Source organism: Harpia harpyja, chromosome 1 (genome assembly GCF_026419915.1).
Source record: "Harpia harpyja isolate bHarHar1 chromosome 1, bHarHar1 primary haplotype, whole genome shotgun sequence".
NCBI classification, from domain to species: Eukaryota; Metazoa; Chordata; class Aves; order Accipitriformes; family Accipitridae; genus Harpia; species Harpia harpyja.
This window is the reverse complement of record NC_068940.1, coordinates 40,533,147-40,552,615: the sequence shown is the minus strand read 5'-3', so window position 1 is coordinate 40,552,615 and position 19,469 is coordinate 40,533,147. Positions and strand designations below refer to the sequence as shown.

General features: G+C 44.1%; 2 protein-coding genes across 3 annotated transcripts in view; one reads left to right on the top strand and one right to left on the bottom strand.

The window, feature by feature from the left end:
• Positions 1-14,546, bottom strand: part of STK4 (serine/threonine kinase 4) — a 50,860-nt gene extending 36,314 nt beyond the window's left edge. The window contains exons 1-10 of one of the 2 annotated variants that reach the window (XM_052789032.1): positions 14,410-14,546; positions 11,603-11,683; positions 10,622-10,750; positions 7,994-8,108; positions 7,292-7,456; positions 6,715-6,882; positions 6,002-6,139; positions 5,225-5,353; positions 4,736-4,789; positions 2,742-2,928 (exon numbers count right to left, since the gene is read on the bottom strand). In XM_052789032.1, coding sequence (XP_052644992.1) covers positions 2,742-2,928; positions 4,736-4,789; positions 5,225-5,353; positions 6,002-6,139; positions 6,715-6,882; positions 7,292-7,456; positions 7,994-8,108; positions 10,622-10,750; positions 11,603-11,683; positions 14,410-14,441 — 1,198 coding nt within the window. In that variant the 5' untranslated portion in view covers positions 14,442-14,546. The remainder of the gene's footprint in view (positions 1-2,741; positions 2,929-4,735; positions 4,790-5,224; positions 5,354-6,001; positions 6,140-6,714; positions 6,883-7,291; positions 7,457-7,993; positions 8,109-10,621; positions 10,751-11,602; positions 11,684-14,409) is intronic. The other variant, XM_052789042.1, reaches the window with a different exon arrangement.
• A 105-nt stretch (positions 14,547-14,651) lies between these two features.
• Positions 14,652-19,001, top strand: TOMM34 (translocase of outer mitochondrial membrane 34). The gene is made up of 7 exons (XM_052789081.1): positions 14,652-14,812; positions 14,907-15,006; positions 15,230-15,382; positions 16,046-16,206; positions 16,475-16,619; positions 17,275-17,401; positions 17,922-19,001. The coding sequence occupies exons 1-7, from the start codon at positions 14,689-14,691 to the stop codon at positions 18,018-18,020; spliced, it is 909 nt and encodes a 302-aa protein (XP_052645041.1). The 5' UTR covers positions 14,652-14,688; the 3' UTR covers positions 18,021-19,001.
• The last annotated feature ends 468 nt before the right edge of the window (positions 19,002-19,469 follow it).

Below are 19,469 nucleotides of genomic sequence, written 5' to 3'. Positions count from 1 at the left end.
CAAAAACTGGTGAATACATACATTTAGTTTTTTAAATTAGAAGTAAGGGCTAGGACACAAGCTCAGAAGCCTGCAGTTAAAAAGCCCAAGACACCTAGGGAAGCTAAATTCTCCTACTAACGCCATGCAAGAAAAATCAGAACTTTTTTATTGACTTAAAACAGGTTTTATTGTGAGTCATAACACAAGCTGCCAAATGAAATATAGACATCTTTAAAAATATGAATCAATGAAGCTTCTTCAAACTCAGTGGTTTCCAAACAGCATTATTACATTTATATTTAAGATTACAAAAAGACCTTGCTCCAGAGAGTTCTGCAGCAGACCGATGAGCTTTACAGTTAAATCAATTTAACTGAATGTTATGAGAACATGAATATGGAAACAGCAAGCTGAAAAACGGAGCTATACACAATTCACATGAAGGGTAAGCCGCTCAAAGACACTGCCTTGCAGTGTGTCCAAGAAGCAAACACAACTGTTCTGTGCAGCAGCCAGAATTTCAGAATTATGCTACCGGGTAAGGAGGAGAATAACGTGTTAAGGAAAAGTTAAGTTTTAGTCTGGTACAATAATTGTTATTAACATCAGATTTCTTGGAATCAAGGTACAAGTTATTAAAATGCAGCACAACCTGCAGCAGAGAGTGCTGAGTGCAGCTCTGTTTCACTAGATACTACTGTGTGAAACCCATCGACATGAAAGCAGTACCAGTGCCAACCACCACTTGCACCCAGGATCTCAAAATGCTTCCTCCAGAAGGCAGAGCTGCTCAAGCACTTCTGCCGCATACTCAGCTTTGAATACCGTTACACAGCGGCAGTTGAAGAACAGGGCGTTTTTAAGAAGTCTGAAGTCTAAGGGGGGGTTAAAAGACAAACTGGACTTTCTAGTCACAGAGATCTAGAGCTCCTAAGAGCTTGTTCTGGAGCTCCCTCTTGAGGTTAGAAACTACACTATATTAAGGACACTGCTATATCCTCATAACTGATTCTACTCAAAATGAGAGTATGTCCTTGCAAAAGAGGTATTATCAAAGGCATTGCCTCAAAACTCTGTACACTACTTCGTAGAGAGCATTAGATGCTTTTGAGTTACAAGTGCTGCAAGGTTAAAAAGATTGTGAGAAGATAAGCAGAAAGATAAACACAGGAAGATAAAATGAAGAGGCACTTTACTTACGCACCTTTAGTAGCCAGTGCAGGAGCACTCCAGACAGTAAAGCCTCCGTTATTGTGAATCATGAAATGGAACAATACACACTGATGATGAGAAACTAACCATGTTGTCTATTTGTAAAGAAACTGCAACTTGACTAGGTTTATTTATGGCTGTTAACACATCCCACTCTTTGGGTGACCTTTTAGGTACTCTAAGCATCCACCTGTCCCCTTGCTAGAGCTACCTTGTTCCACAAAACCCAATGGCATTACTCCATTGTCTTTGCTGCCACAAGCTGCTACGTGGGCTGACACCTCTGGTTTTTTAATGTGCTAAATCAGTGTTTGGAAAACTCTTTAAACGGGTTCTGCTGAAATTTCACTCTCAAAACTGGTATCTTTCCACAAGCTCTAGAGGACCCCCACATGGAAGAAGCTTTCAACACAGAAATTCCTGGGAAAAGGATTTTTCCAAACTCCTGTTGAGAATTTTTTCCTCTCCCACAATAGCTAAAGGTTCAAAATCAGATGGCCAAGGAAGTCTTTGGAAGCAGTGCAGAGCCAAAAGAATAAGCCTTGCCTACGATGGTCATATTTTACTACTGAGGCCTCACTCAGCATTTTCCTCAGCCCTTAAGCAAACATCTATGCTAGCCAGCTGAGTAATCTATGAGTGCCTCTGCCTCAATACTGTTGAGACTACCCAATCAGTGGGAACGGATTTCTATGAGAATCCATAATTGAGAAAAGATTCTTTTTCTTCTAGTCATACGTTTCCAGGGAGGCTCTCCCTGCCATTTCTTTAATCAAAGAAACATTTTTAACCCTTTTCCAGCTCAAGCTGTGACGTCTTCCACAGACTATCAGGGATCAAAGTCACATCATTTCAAATCTTACATCCTATGACAAGGTTTGCAGTTTTAGTAAGCTTTTCTATTTTAGGGCGGAACAGATTTCAACTCGAATGTCTCAGAAGAACAACACACAGTTTATTCATTTGTCCTTAGTGATTAAAGTAACACTAAAGAAACACACAAGTCTAGAGAGATGCTAGCTCCTCCCACTGCGTGCCTTGCTGTGCTTGAAACGTGCAAGGTATTTGTCATTTCATAATGTAGCCCTTAATTTGATGCATCAGTTCTGAAACAGACTTGCTGCTTTCAGATGCCAAGTTACAGCCAGATCACCTTCTAAAGCAACACAAATTTTTTTATTAACCCTATGCCAGAGTCTCCCTTGTCTACATTCTGTGAAAAAGACAAAACAGACGAAAAAGAACCAACAAAAAACCCCATACTAGCTAGAATCAGATCTAATTTGATCAGCACAGAAGCTTGTGGAAATTGTGCAAAACTCATCAGCTATACCCAGGGCAAGACTAAAAAGAATGGCTTGAAACTTCGACCTAGAAAGGGTGTCTCTTTTCTACTGCCAGAGGGCATTCGCCTTAAGAGTTTTAGCTCCCTACAACCAAAAGACATCACAATAAGCTACCAAAACTATCAAAGCAGGTTAGGAATACATATCATAGCCCACATTAGGTCCTAAGTAATATTCTAGAAGTTAAAGATGTTGTCTTACTTTTCATGGTGCCCTCCTCCTCTTCCTCTTCTGTGTTTATGACCATTGTACCCAACTGGGATTCCAAGGTGCCATCGTGTTCTATCATTGTGTTGGCTCCATCACTCATTGTGTTGACAGCTCTTATGGTACCAGTTTCATCTCCGCTCGCCCTCACCATGGTACCTGAATCGGTTTCATCTTCTTCCTGTACAAGGATGCCGTAAATACATTTTTACTGACTGTGGTGAAGTCCCATGAAGAATGTCTGTATTCAAGGACACTGACAAGTCTTATTAATTCAGAGTTTTTCACAAATACACATAGAAGCGACTTTTTTGTTTATGCACTTAGTTCTCTCCCTATCATCTCCAAACAGGTAATGAAAAGTCTTCATACTCTTCTGCCAACATGATAAATAAGATAAATAATCAGCAGAAGCTTCTCAATGCAAGTAGCATCTCATTTCTGACCTGGTGACCTGTCTGTAAGAGTAGATTACAATACTCATCCAGTCATTAATGTTTCTATTCATGTTGGCAGTTTTAACCACTGATCTAAACCCCCTATCTCAAGCGGTACAGTTCACTGAGGAGTCATTAGTTATTAGACAGCAACAGGTCTAAGTCTGGAGTGCATGTGGCACTGAAGAAAAATGATCACCCTGTTTTTTAGGAATCTGTCTTTAACATTTAGGTAGTTTTACTTGCTACAAACTTCAGAAGCACTGAAGAAAAATGAACTGAATTTGCAAATCCTTAAAATAAGGATTGAAATAAATTATCAAAGTCTAGTCATTTTTTTCAGATTAAAATTATTTCTTATCTTTCCATTTGTTAACAGGTACTAATATTATAGAACTTTGAATTATTGTTGTCAAGGCTCATGAGACTGACTCTGCAGGAAAACACAAGCTCCTGAAACAAATTCTGATAGGACACCTTCCTGGCAGGTAATTATGTTAGCCAGAGGTAGTAGTTTCATTAGGTGGCATGTGCTTCACCAAGTATATATTGTGACCAGGATTTCATGAAGAACAAGGTCAAAATTTCCAGAATCTATTTAGTTTCTTGGAAATGTGGACCAGCTATTCAAACCGCAAGAACAGAAGTCACTTTCTAGGTTTACAGCAGAGTTTCCAGGCATCTCACCTTGGATGAGGTGCTCATGTTTTGTTATAAGGACAAAGTCTGCAGTTCTTTACGTGTGACCATGGGCTTACTGATCTGCATTAGTGTTAAGAGGCAAAACACAGGTTTCGCACATCAAGCTGTAATACTCCATCTCAATGTCACTGAAAGAAAGAACACCACCACTCCACATTCTGGTGTTCCATACATTTTATCTGTTCTGTCAAGGGTGTCTATATAATTTACTTCCCAACCTCAAAACCAATAGCAAGAGGAGGAGAACACTACACTAGATGTTAATGGAGGAAAATTAATTTTATGTGGAGATGAGTGGGTGAGAGGAAGTAATAAATTTGTTAGCTACACATCATTTAACAAAAGACTTCAGCAGAAATTTCCACAGCACTTGGGAAGTGCTTGGGAACCCTTTTCTGCTGGCAGACACAGAGTAGAGAAGCTTTGGGAAAAACACACACAGCGATGGAGACCATTCAACTCCACTACATAGACACCATCTCTCACCAATGTGACTCCAGATCGGTCAGAAATGGAGAGGGTAGGGACAATACTCTTAGAGTCAACATCATGGCACCACAACCAATAAAGTTACTTCCACACTGAATAAATAGGTGGTCCTAAACTGGAAAACTAGATGAACAATGTCTTCCGCACAGATAGTGTGGACCGTGCTATTCAAGTCTAACCTCTGAAAATGACTGGCATACAATGCCTTTTGTTGCCCATTTCATTTATTCAGGTTGAAGCAGGCAGAGGCTCAAAGAACAGCTTTCAACATGCTTTCCATATTCACATGCTGTAACCACTAAAACAAGGAGCCCGAACTTAAATTCACAGCAATCCCCTGAACGCTTGTCATGCCCTCACCTCAGGTTTCTGTCGGTTGTTCTTGTGTAGTAGAAAGTTTCTATAAGGGGGGTTCTAAAGCACAACAATAGTAAAACAACACAACATACTTATATCATAGTGCATCACAGATGATATTATTATTTCACACTAGGAGAGCAGTCTAAGACCTGAATCTACAATGAAAAAGTCTCATTACTGCATAAATAATATAATCCAACTGGGAAAACGTATCAAGTCTTTTGCATACACTACTTTGTAGACCTATTCAATCACAGGTCGCAAGCTACACTATAAGCTAAACGGTAAGCCATACGTGCTGGCTATCGCACTGAAATAAAAAGATTGAGCAGGGACCAAGCATCGGGTTAAGCAGTCATAAAGTAGAAAACTCGAGAACTAAGTCAAATCCACAGGCAATTGGACAAAATATTGCAAAAACAAAAAACAAAGCAGCTAAGCCTTATGAAAGGAGCAAGAGTTTGGACTTTGTTGCTATTAAATACTCACTGAATTTTCTTCATCATCCTGATCTAGTTCACGCTGTTGCGCCTCTTGACGTTTCAGCTTGATATCCATTGCTTCATTAATCAAGTCTCGCAGAATTGACACTCCTTTGGCACTTTTAACAAATGGATGCTGAGAAGTATTTTAAAAACAAATAAGCACTGCATCCGAACCGAGATACAACAGTAAAACACTGTTACTACGGCCTACCTCCAATCAAAATTAAGGTTTAACTCAATACATTACTAAAATAAAAATCCAATACTTCTGTCTGGCACAGGAGGGAGACCTCCCATGCTCCAAACAACATCATGCTCCAAAGGCACTACTGCTGTGAGACCTTGGGCTCATTCCCCTCCCACAACTCTCTTTCTTTAGCAGCTTAGCTGTGGAGAACCAATTACACAGATCATCACCATGCCTAGACCATTCAGAGCCATCACTTTCATTTAGACTCCCCTTTTTAGTGTTTCAAGAGGCAGTTTCTTGGCAGTGCTGGTGAGAATTTTAAAGTAAAAAACCCCAAACAACTCCAAAAGCCAAACAAACAAAAAAACAACCCAGAGATGACAAAGATAAGAAGTTGAAGTTAGACTGGTTCTTAGAGAAGAACTGAAAAGTTGAAGTTGAGTGTAAGATTTTTTAAGTGAGGTATTAAAAAGTAAAATTTGTAGTGAGCAGGAGCAGCAAGAAATGAAACCAACATCTCAACAGACACACAGCACTGCCTACCCTAGCAAGCCTTCTCTAGAGCTTACATTCTTGTAAGAAAAGGCAGACCTGCAGAAGCTGTGTTGCAGTGGCACGCTGCTCCGGGCTCTTAACAAGACACTGTTTTACAAAGTCTGTAAAATTGTCTGACCAGAGTTCTGGTTTCCGGAACGTTGGAGGCGGATTGGTAGGAATCATGAAAATTGCCTGAAAACAGAAGAATATTCCAGATTTCCAAACAAAGTTTAAAGCTTTCCAAGAATACAACATAAATACACACAAACATACACTGGTACTAAAGAACGATAGACATTTCAAGTTTGCTGCTTCTGAAGAGTTTGTGCCAATATTATACACAAATTTGCTCAGAGGGATCAAGTAGCAAGAAATCAGACTTTTCTCACCAGGTGCTTACACTTCTGTCTGAGGCATTATGTGCCCCAAAAGGTGTGAATCTGCCATTTTTAAGTCTTAAAAATCTGTGCTTGCATAAAAAAAAAAAAAATCACTTTGGATAATACAGTTGAAAATATGTTTCGTCACACCCAACACAGGGAGCTTCAGCTATGTCTTAACAGAAGACCATTGTGATTTTCCTTCCCTTGCAGATTCTCCTTCTCAAAGACTTGTTTTTCATTTAATCAACAGTACAAAGAACTGACAGAAAACAAATCATTTACTCTAATTTAAAAGCAAGATGGCATGTTGATATATTATTCAACCAGCTTTAGTAGCAAGACCTTTACATACAGCAACACGTTTTAAAAGGCCACAGTCCTTACCCTCATAGGATGAATATCTGCATATGGTGGTTTGCCTTCAGCCATTTCTATTGCAGTGATTCCCAGAGACCAGATGTCTGCAACACAATTATACCCAATTTCTTGAATCACTTCTGGAGCCATCCAAAATGGGGTGCCTATAACAGTGTTCCGCTTTGCCATGGTGTCCTGAGAAGAAGAGCAGGATAAAGATCCAGACAATGGCAACTGTATTAGCCACAAACATTCATTAATGAATTATCATCCTAATTATCTTCCACTTGCACGCACACGCATTATTAGATTCAGCAAGACTGGGATATGGAGGACTGCAAAGAGGAATTGAAATGTGCGTACAGAAGTTACAAATATCCTGAATAAAACAATAAATGCTATTGCAAACCATTACTTAGGTATAGTGGCTTCCACAGAGGAAGCTCTACTCTAATGCGTTGCTGTTTTAGTATCTCATTATGTTGATGTAAAGTGCTAAAAACCAGTTTAGAACAATTTCTCAAAGTCTCCACAAGCACATCACACTCGCATGCAGGTTTAAAAGATAAAGTGAAGTGTATGCAACCATCTTGGTTTTACTTACTGTAAGTTGTCCTGCCACTCCAAAATCTGCAAGTTTAGCATGTCCCTCTGTATTTAGCAATATATTTCCAGCTTTGATGTCCCTATGTATTTTCCTCATGAAATGCAGGTACTCTAGTCCTTTCAGTGTTGATTGCACTATTGTAGCAATTTCCTCTTCTGTGAGCTAAAGAAAAGAAGAGTTACTGCCAACCTAACAGTTGCTGAGATGTAACACTATTGCGTTTCAGTTTTACTGAGATTCTCTAATTTCCATTTAATTCCCTTCACTAAAGGTTGCCATACTAATGAGAAATTAGTTAGCAACTTACAGCATTATGTAGTAGAATTAGATTACAACTAGCATACATATACACATGCACCCTATTTCATATAACAAACCCCTTTCTCAGCTAGTAATTCTTATCCTGCAATAACCAAAGTAAGACAAAGTAGAGTCTGTTATTCAGAATCAGTCCAGGTTTTCAGGAAAGCCAACAAAACAAAATCTGCTCCACTGATTACATTGATCAAGTTTTGGTTATCTGGATAATGTAATCAGTTTTCTCATTTTCAGAGGAACAAAGGACTTGCATCTCAAGTTATGGCCAACAGTTGTGTCAGGCATTGAACACCGTGAGAATTATGCCCTCACTACTCAGCTTCCTTGAGCTGCTGGACACCCATATTTCCCATTCATACATTCAAAGGAGAAAGGACGTACAGTTTTATTTCGTAATCGAATAATATCAGACACAGATCCAGCGCCGCAGTATTCCATGACTATCCACAGGTCTGTGTTCTTAAAATAGCTGCCATAATATTTCACCACATGAGGACTATGAAATGTGAAAAAAGGAGAATAAAACAAAGGGTCAAATACCAGTAACCAACATAACTGAATATGCAAAATGCACCACAGAGTCCCTAACTAAGTTTTAGAAATTCAGAGTTGAAGTACCACTGAAACCCTGATCCAAAACAGTCTGAACTCGCACAGGGCTACTGCAGTCCTGCTAAGCCTCTTCACCACAGCAGTGCTCATCTGACCTGCCAGTAAGTCAGTTCAGGGAGCTAAACTGTCTGAAAATAAATCCTATAGACATAAGGAGCAATTAGCCTTCAATCCGGTTTAGCTCCCTGAACCAGATTACAACAAGGTCAGTGCTGTGGCAAGCAAGAAGGCAGGACAAGGGAATGAGAAACAAACCATGGCAGTCCCTGGTAAAGCTGCTGCAGAGCATTTGCAACCAAATGGAAACATTAAATAAGGTCCAAAGTCTGCTGGAAAATTGCTATAATGTTAAGAGGAATGTTCCCTGACTACTACATGCACCTGCTTGTTTCTATAATTTAGTCCAGGATGTATTTTAGGAATCCAGTACAACCTAAGACTGTCTTTCACAGTCAGCTCTCTGGCTGCCCAAAAAGCAAAAAACCTAGTAAAGTATATTGGTCAGAATAACCATCTGTCCTCTGGAAAAGATAAAGCAGAAAACTAACAGAAAGACTGTTTTTGATTTTATGGGAACGGAGCTAAGGAACAAAAGTGCACTTAATCTATTCTCTGCTGAATATTTTCTAATGAAAAACTGTAGAACTAGCAAGTCAGTCACACTGCATAGTGTCCCTTAATGCTCACACAGAAAACGTGATGCTCCAGTGATTCACTCCCTCTGCTGTTCATAACTGTAAGGTCTCATTTTAGGCCTTACAAAGTTCATATTTAATTGTCCTGGTTTCGGCTGGGATAGAGTTAATTTTCTTTTTGGTAGCTGGTATAGTTTTATGTTTTGGATTCAGTATGATAAGAATGCTGATAACACACTGACGGTTTCAGTTGTTGCTAAGTAGTGTTTCTACTAAGTCAAGGATTTTTCAGTTTCTCATGCCCAGCCAGCAAGAAGGCTGGAGGGGCACAAGAAGTTGGGAGAGGACACAGCCAGGACAGCTGACTCAAACTGGCCAAAGGGATATTCCATACCATGTGACATCATGCCCAGTATATAAACTGGGGGGAGTTGGCCTGGGGGGGAATCACTGCTCGGGAACTAACTGGGCATTGGTCAGCGAGTGGTGAGCAACTGCATTGTGCATCACTTGTTTTGTATATTCCAATTCTTTTATTATTATTGTCATTTTATTATTGTTACTATTATCATTATTAGTTTCTTCCTTTCCATTCTACTAAATTGTTTTTATCTCAACCCACAAGTTTTACCTTCTTCCTTTCAGTCCTCTTCCCCCATCCCACTGGGTGGGGGGGAAGTGAGTGAGTGGCTGTGTGGTACTTAGTTGCTGGCTAGGGTTAAACCACGACACAAATTTAAGAAAGAAACACCTAGTAATGCTTTCCAACTTACACAGTAAGATTTTTCACAAACAAATTATTTTAAAGTTACATTTTGTTGTCTGCCACCAGTCACCTTCATTTAAAGACAGTGCGAGTGAAATGCAATAGAGTAAATGACTGGGACCATAATTTTATATTGCTAATGTAATTTATTTTATATGGTTTTCCAAGCCTGAAGTCCATCAAGATAGTGTTTCTTAAGGCTAGATTCATAATACCAGAAGAAATTTGTGTATTTTCTTTCAGCCTAGGACACACTTTGAGAGGAGGTCCTCTGCACCCATGAGCTCTTCATTAGCTAAATTAGTACAACACCCTTTCCCATAAGAAACATGCAAAGACAACCCAGAGAGCCAACCATCAGCCTGCAGAGCTGCCAGCAAGTTATTCTGGGGATGCTCAGATCAGCAGACAGCTTGTACTGCACTAGAACCTGCACAGGCAGAAAATGGCTGGGAAGGACAGTTGTGCCACCCAAGCAGATGACAGCATGTAGATTATGCACATGCAAGAGCAGTCATGCATTAGTGGCTCTCATCCACGTGCCCCTTAAAAACAAACAAATGAAAAACCCTCTTCTAACAGTTTTCTATGTCCATGCCAAAACTTGTTTAGAATTCATTAACCCTTTGGGCATGGGAACTGCTGTTCTAGCACACAATCAGGTTACCACTGTTCAACAAGTGATGGCACATGGGGAGATCGGCAGTAACTGCTCACACGCTTGGCTCTTTGCTGGCAGCAAGTGCAAGGTTATTCAACTTAGCTTAATGCTCTCTTGTTGCAAGCTAAATTTTTGTTGTCTTACCTTTGCTTGGATTAACACTACCCAAATGGTCAGTTAACATGACTCAGTTGATACGAGGTAACTTGATCGTACAAGTCCGGCCTTTTAAAAAACATTTAAGGCAACATCATGGCTTTTATTTGATTAAATGCCAGATCATAGACAATACTTTTCTTTGCATACCAATAATGGGTTTTGCAGTATACATTTACCTGTCACATTGCTGCATTATGGATATTTCCTTTATAATCTCCTGCAAGTCAGATTCCACAGGAACTTGTTTAATTGCAACAACTTGACCCGTTTCTTTATGAATGGCTTTGAAGACACTGCCGTAGGAACTATGAAACAAAATATTAAACAAACAATTAATACAATAACATTTTTAAAATGCAAATGTTATTGTTTTGCTTTTTGCAAGTGCAGCCATCAGGTAAAAAATTAACTATCCTTCTGCTAAAAATATTTTGTATTTTAATGTAAATGATCAGTCCACTAGCTTCTAAACACTATAATACCACAAATAAGTCACAGCTTACTGAGATGGTCAGAAAAGAGCCAACCACCATTACACTGCCCGTAGCTTTGCAATGGCCTTTTACACAAATCCAGCAAATACAATTCTCTCTTCTTCCAACATACAGTACCAGCTGAGCATCAGTAAGAACTACAGCTCTGGTCACAGAGGTTTGCTTGTTCTTTTCAGATATTATCTGTCTTATTTCCAGCTTCTTTACTTACACCAGCCAGGCAGATTTACAAATCAGTTTTTTCAAATGAACTGCTTAAGGCAAACATGTCACTCACCGAGCATTCCCATGCTGCTCTGCCTTACCAAGTGGCACAATGCAACAGTTCATTTCCACCACACAGATCTTCTGCAAGAGGTACCAGGGATGAACTACAAAACCTCTTGAGCTCCCACAGAGCCCTATCAAGTCCAGACTGGCATTTTTCAACAATGTTTTAACTCCCTACTACTGAGCCATAAGCTGTTTGGATTAAGATATCCTACCCTTGGAAAACAAATTCTTTATTCTGTTACTAGCCAAACACTGTCACTATGTTGGTACATACCTTTGCAGTAATGGGATCATGACAAAAGTGAAAAAAGAGACCACTGAACACATACTCATTACACAGATTTGTTCTTAGAGAAACATACATTGGGCACATTGTAATAGAACACATACCCTTCTCCAAGCTTCTCCAATACATCAAATACTTCTTCAGGTTGTTTGGTTAAACTGTCTTCATCTAACTTCTTCAGCTGCCTGTATATGTAAGAATAGACAAATCATTATATTTAATTTTACGGCAGTTTGGGCTGTGTTGAAACAGAAGAATAAATAGCACTGCTTAAAGGTACGCAAGGCTTAGCATGAAGTAAATTTATTATGAAGTAAGTTTATTTCACCTGACCACGTGACTGAATATTATTAGCATCTAATAGCAAAAGAGTACTGGGAATTACAGAGAACAGAATTTGATTGGGCATACAAATCTACCGTTGCTCTTGGCGGAAACACATCTCAGGATCTATATGCTAGTGGTCAAATCCCAACACAGCACTGTACAGTCTTGCAGCTATTGAACATACCTACTAAAGTTCAATATCTTGTATGGAAGGATATGTACTAAGGCCATGCAAAAGGTAACATCATCTTCCCTTATGCCTTTAAGTATATGTGGAATACATTTGTTGGGAGGAAGGAGGCAATATTGATCTCACTTGTACATTTTTAAAATCGGAAGTTCAGATCTTGACTCTGTGGGCCTGGACATATACTAGGAATATCCTATCAGAAGAAAAAAAAAAAAGAAACTGATATGTGACTCAGGATCTTAATGCTGCTTGGTCCATCCCTCTTAAATACACTGCTAATAAGAGTCAGCTGAAATACTTCCTAGCAGAAAAAAAACATGCTACGTACTGTGTTCCTTCACTTAGGTCCCCTCACCCCCAGTACAACTTTCAGGGAGATTCCATACACAAAGCAACAAGATGACCAACCACATTTGTTTCAGTCCACCTGTACCACACCGGAGAGCTGTTCACCAAGAAACCTCCTGAAACAGCCGAGTACTACACAAAAAAAAAAAGTTCTGAAAACAAAGTATTTTACTGTTGAACAAACAGTATCCAATAGCCCACAAACAAGTGCTCTTTCATTTTCACATGAACTAAAAAAACCTGAAACAACAACAAAAAACAACACAAAAACACCCAAACAAAAAAATCCTCCAAACTCCCCAAACTAGCTCATACGCATTTTTGAAATACAGAAACTTATTAGTCTCAGAGTTTTCAGAACTTACTGGTCTCACAGCGAGCGGTGTTTGAAATCAAATGTGCATGGTCACCTGCAACTGCCAATTACTACTGAAAGCTCTTACTGCTGCTGTCAAAGACCATGACTCCAGCCACAGGCATGCTAATTTTTATACTAAATATGTAATTTTTTTCCCCAGGTTCTTCAGAAAGAGCAAGAAACGACTCATTGGTTCCTGGCTATTATGTTTATGTACAAAAGCCATACATGAGGAGCAGCTCACGCATGGAGTACATACAATGGCTTCCTGAAGCAAAGGAAACATTATAAAGAAGCAGACTCAGGAAGTGGTGAAATACTGAAAGTAGTCACTAGCTTCCCTGCAAAGATAAGTGTTAACCAACAGAATGTTACTTGTCCTTGTGAAAATGTGGAGGGAGGAAGGTGTGGAAGGAGGACAAAAGGGGGGGGGGGGGGAAAAAACCAAACTATCAGCGACCACACAAGCCGCCATTTCCAAGAAGCCCCAAAAGTGGCAATGCAAGAGGCAGATCCTTCCTGCTGAAGTTAAGATGAGGCCTAAATTCTATTTAAAGGCTTTTCACACCCCCAAACACAATAACCAGACAGCTACTGCGCTTGCATCAAACTACATCGTTTCTGCTATAGTCCAGGAGCGCAATTACTTCACAATGTCCAGTTCGTCCAGCGCACTTGCTGCTGTCAAAGACACACTCCGCCTTTTTACTGTATGTTTATACAACACAGATATAAAAGCAACACAAAACCAAGCTCGACTAAGTTGTTATTCAGATCTAATCTGAATCACCTTCCAGTTAAACAAGGACATAAGCAATTACAGAATAAAACCAGACTTTTTTTTTTTTTTAAACAGAAGACACATCACTGTTTTGTTTAACAAAAAAAGACTATGTCACTGAAGACCAGAGCCAGCAGCTTCCTTTGTTCGCTGCCAAAACCGTGCCCTGGGACCCAGCTGCAAAGCACTGATAGCATTCTGACAGACCGACACTTCGTTCGAACTGCCGCCGATCTCCAAACTAACCCCTCCGCAGACCTACTCCGCTGCGGCCTGCCGTTCAGCGATAGCCGGCTCACGGCTTCGTTCGGAGGCCGCCCCAAAACCCCTCCGTGAAGCGGGCTTGCACCTCGCCGGGGTGCCGGGGCCCAGCGCGGGGCAGCGGGAAGGCAGGCTCTGGGCCAGGGCCGGGCAGGGCGCCGGCAGGCTAACCAATCTGCACGGAACTCACCCGAAGAGAGGCAAGGGTACGTTACCGGGGGGCTCTGTCAGTACACCGGCACGGGTCAGCACACCCCTCGGTACAGCCCCGTTAACCGGGGTGAGCTTCCGCAGCCGCCGGCGCCTTCTCCGCAGGCTCCGGTATTTCGGTTTAAGCCATTTTCCCACCACCTGTGCTCGGTGCTGTCACAGCACGGACCTACCGGCACTACCCGCTTCGTCCCGGTGCGAAGCGACTAACGCCACCGGCCCCGCGGCCCCGGCACTCCTCCAGCCGCTGCCTGCCAGCTCGGGGCGGCGGCAGGGCCCGGAGAGGCGGAGGGGCAGGAGCTCAGCGCGGCCGGCTGCCCCGCTCCCGCCGGCGCCAGGCCCCGCGCCCACACCCCTCAGGCCCGGGACGCGCCGCCGCCAGGAAGGCCCACACGGGCCGGCCGGACCGCAGCACCAGCACCCCCGCTCCGCTCACCGGCGCGGGTTCCGCAGCTGCACCGTCTCCATGGCGCTACGGGGCGGCGGTCGGTCGGTCGGTCGGTCGATCGCTCCCTCACTCCTCCATGGCAGCCCGCCGCACCGCGCCACCGCTTCCGCCCGCCGCCGGAAACCAGCGGGCAGCGCCCGCCCCCGCCCCGGCCGAGAGAGGGGCGTGGCCTGGCACCCCCCCCCCCCGCCGGAGCAGAGGGGCGTGGTCTGACCACGGCCCGGCTTCCCTCGGCCCCGGCCCGGCGCGGGCGGGAGAGGCGGCGCGATGGCGGCGGCGGCGTCCAGCGCTATCGCCCTGCGCCGGGCCGGCAACGAGGAGTTCCGCCGCGGGCAGTACGGGCCGGCCGCCGCGCTCTACACCCGCGCGCTGGCGCTGCTGGAGGCCGCAGGTACGGCGCGTCCCGGGCCGGGGGGGCAGGAGGCGGGAGGCGGGCGGCGGGCGGACGTCAGCTGAATACTTCTCCCGCTCGTGTCCCGGCGCAGGGGAGGCCGCCGCCGAGGAACGGAGCGTGCTGCTCGCCAACCGCGCCGCCTGCCACCTCAAGGAAGGCGCCTGCCGCCTCTGCGTCGCCGACTGCAGCGGGTGAGCGGCGGCGGGGCCGGGGGTGGCGGGGCCCGAGGGCTCGTTCGCTTGCTTTCCCCACCGTTAGGTTAGGGGCGGGAGGCGAGGCAGGGACGGTGACAGCCCCGGAGCGACCCCGGCCTGCCCCGGCCGCGCCGTCCCTCCGCGGCCCTCCCCCCCCCGGAGGCCGCCCGCCCGCCCCGGGCTGACGCCGCCCCGGGCGGCTCTCTCCGCTCTGTCGCAGCGCCCTCGACCTGGTCCCCTTCGGGATCAAACCCCTCCTCAGGCGGGCCGCCGCCTACGAGGCCCTGGAGAGGTACCAGCTGGCCTACGTGGACTACAAGACCGCGCTGCAGGTGGACTGCTCCATACAGGCGGCACACGACGGCGTCAACAGGTGAGGCTACAGCCTGCTCTCGGTGGGTCGTAGCGAAAGGTTTGGGAATACAGCAGCTCGGTCAGCTGCTGCTGCTGAGAGCCTCGGGGTGTTTCTGCAACCGCGGCAGGAGGGAGCTGGGTCCCAAGCACACGAACGAGGCAAGCGAGGCCTCTGATGCTTCGCATGCGCTCCCTTTGTCTGCTGGCACCCTTAGCTCCTTTCGAGGTGCTGGTTGAGGGCTAGGAATGAATGACCCGGGACTGTTTCTGCTTTGCTCAGTGCCTGGTTTAAAGGAAATAATAAACTACAAGGTCCTGTGCCCTATCCTTTAAGGCTCCCTATGCTGGCTGGGTTTACAGGCTGCTGTAGTAGTCCTCTTTCGGGAGCTGTCTGCTTCACTTCATCGTTTGCCAGACTGAGGAGCATCATGCACATCTCTTGCTCACCCGAGTACTGACAGTCCCACCTCTTGTCCTGTGATAGTTTTAGCCCTGCCGCCACAAAGGTCCTTTCACTAATGTCCTGTCTGTAGCAGGAACTTAGTTTAGATGCATGTAAAGGGTTTAGTGGAGAGATGCTGTCCTCAATACACAAGCCAGGTTAAAAAGTGACCCTACTGGCTACTGCGTGGCCCATCTAGCCAACAGATGGGGTGGGGTGACTGCCAGCCATCTCTTTCAGGATGACTAAAGCCCTGCTGGAGAAGGATGGCGTGAACTGGCGCCAGAAGCTTCCGCCAATCCCCACAGTGCCCATTTTTGCCCAGACGAGGTGGAGCGTTCCTTCTGCCGAAGCCCCCGGGGCAAACGCTCCTCCTGCAACTGCACTGCAGGGAGAACCAGGTGAGAGTGATGCCCTTGGGTCGGGCACAGAGCCCTGTAGCTCAGAAGGGTGATGAACAAGACAGCTGCCACGCCTGCTTGGCATGTCTGCAGCTGGGGCTGAGGCCTGGAGAAACCTGGGCCTGGTTCTGCCACAGCCTTTTTGGCCGATTGTGGATCCTTTGATGTCTCTGTGTCTTGCCTCTGGTATGGGGATATTTGCCTTCTGAGAGGCTGTGCTGATCTTGTCAGTTTTATAGCGTTCTGTATTCTTTCACGCTGTTCCCAGACCAGAGTGGTGCTGGCACGGAGAGAGCTCAGACTCTGAAGGAAGAAGGAAATGACCTTGTAAAGAAAGGAAACCATAAAAAAGCAGTTGAGAAGTACAGTGAGAGTTTAAAGCTCCGCCAGGAATGTGCGACTTACACCAACAGGTACTACTACTCAGCTCGTTGCCCAAGTACTTCTTGGCCCTTTGTAAAACCCACCGTGGTATTTCTGACAGAGCTGTCTAATGTTTGCTCCCAAACAAATGAATAAAACAAAAACGCCCACACATGTTCACCCCAAGTGCAGTCTTCCCTGTAGTTTGTATAATGTCCTTTGATCAGGTCCTGCAAAAACCCTTGGAGACACTCATCTTAGGGCTGCTAAGGGATTTCTCCCTTTAATGCTTGTCTGCCAGGACTCTAATTTTGAGTAGTGTCTGCTGCCCCAAGAACCACAAATTGCAGACTGCTATACTTAAAGACTCAAAGTACTTCTAAGGCAATTGCAGCAAGCAGAGCATATTCTGGACTGGTATAGATAGGAACCTGCATCCTTGAAGTGCAAGTTCTTAGCTATAGAGCAGGTTGCTCTAAAAATCCTCTTCTTTTTTTTTCAGACTGAAAAACTGTTTCCTTTTTTCCCCTCCTTTTAACTGAAACAAACTTGAGCTCAAGATGACATAACGTACGAGGATAAAGACTGGTTTTGGAGTCCAGCTTTGTGGGTCCAGCGCTGGGTTTGGCTGAGATCTGCTATGGATGTTGCAGCAGTAGATGCTGCTGTTAGCCAAAGGTCTCTAACCGGGTATCTGTATTGCAGAGCTCTCTGTTACCTGACGCTGAAGCAATACAAGGAAGCGGTACAGGACTGCACAGAAGCTCTGAGGTTAGATCCTAAAAATGTTAAGGCACTCTACAGACGTGCTCAAGCACTTAAAGAGCTGAAGGTAAGTCAGTCAGGAGTTTTGAACATTTTTAGGCTAGGACTAGAAGCCTGTTCATGCACGATCAGGGCAAGAGATGCCGTTTAGAACTCGTTTCTGTGCTAGACAACATCTGCCATCAGATAACTGAGCCCTGTGTGGACTGGGGGGGGTGGTTTCTTTCGCATTGCTATTTGCTGGTTGGATCTCATGAGTTTCTCAGGACCAGGTCCTGTTTCTGGAGGTGCGGGAAGCAGCTACGTGTTGTGTTGAGCTTTATCTTTTCATGTCTGGTGAGAGATTCTCTAGACAGTACTGGAAGACTTACTGCATTGGTGTTGGACTCAGAACCCACTTGAGTGATAAAATTGTCTTCTCAGCCCTAGTTTAAGCGCATTTTAGAACAGCTACATCGATGCCAGTGCTTAAGCAATTATAGAGAGGAAGTCAGGGGCTTAGTTGTGTTGCAGGGTAGTAATTCTGCAGCAAGAGCCTTAAACTGCATTTTCAATGTACTAACATTTAAAAAATACTTTCCTTCTAGGATTACAGATCAAGTATTGCCGATATCAAGAGCTTGCTGAAAACTGAACCAAAGAACACAGCTGCACTGAGATTACTGCAAGAACTGAACAGAGCCTAGGGTAACCAAGCAACAAGGAAAGCTTTGTTTTCCACTGCAGAAGAACGCTTTTTCCCTTTTGATGTTGTTACAGGGACCAATCTTAATGCAGGATCGGTATTGAAAACTATCTTCCACAGCTGCTGAGACATAACAGGTTCTGTGCCAGCACAATGAATGTTAAGACACACAATCTGTATCAAACTATTATCTGGCTCTAAGATCGTTCAAAGTTATAATGCCCCTCCCTGAGAGGCATATAGGTTAACTTCCTTGGTTGAAGTCAACTTGCCTGTAACTATTGGCCTCAGGGACTATTTCCATGTTGGCTAAGATGCGTGTGAAGTGGCTATTCTCTTTTTGAAGAGCTACAGACAGAGGGGCTTTTGTCCTTATTCAGGTGACACTTTTGCTGCGTTTGTGCTGCTATTACTTAAATAAGGTTGCTGCAGGAACTGCTGCAGTTGCCCTAGCACCACACACCATTCTTGTAACAGGCACAGTTACTTGCACAGGGCCAAGCTTGTTCCCTCTCCCACTTGATGCCTGCTGGCCCTCAGCTGAGTTTCTGCTGCTTAGTGTGGCTGGGCAGATGTTTACAGTAGCAGCTTTCTTTTATTTTTAATTATGCTGCACAGTTAAGAAAACAGCAGCAAGTTAAGCCTGCCTTGTTACACTGTGCACTACTTCTTTCAGATTCTGGGTGCTTGGGAATTTTACAATTGCTTTTTGTGTTGTTTTTTGGTTTGTTTTTTAAAAACCACTTTAGCTCCTCTGTGCCTTTTGGAGCAGTTGCTATGGGGCATTACAGGGAGAAGGATATGCAGTAACATCCCAACTGAGGTCTGGCTTACTACTTCAATGCATGTTTATATTTTTTTTATCTTCTCCTTATCTGGTATTGATAGCACTGACATAAAATGGTAGGTAAAGAGATACTTGGAGTTACTCTATGAACTGTTAAAACCAGTTCTCATTAAAACCGTGTTTATTTTCACTTTAGAGCTGTGTTTTTTACATGATGGATGGTGTAGGGGAACTGGTACACTTTTGTAACCACTTCATACTGTCCCCTCTTTTTGTCAGAGGACTTCAAGCGCTGCAGTACAGCGCCTTGCTCTGTCAGATAGTGACAATACGTCAGGGTTTCTAAACATTGCTCAGCCTTGCACACTGTGCATGGGTAGAGTACTTTAACTAGTAAGTCAAGATGCTGGACAACACTAGACCTAAGCCAACTGACAGTACAGACCAGGAGATAGAAGCTAGCCCATAAGTCAGGGTTCAAATATCTTTGATTCCCACCTTACTTCTCCCAGTAGTCAGTGTTTCAGGCAGGTACCCCACTGAACTGAATTTAGAAAGCAGACAATCCCTCTAATGCCATTAAAGACAATAGACTTATTACCTTAGTCTGACATTAAGTAGCTTTTTCTAGGTCCCAGGGCTGTACTCTATCAGCTCTAATGG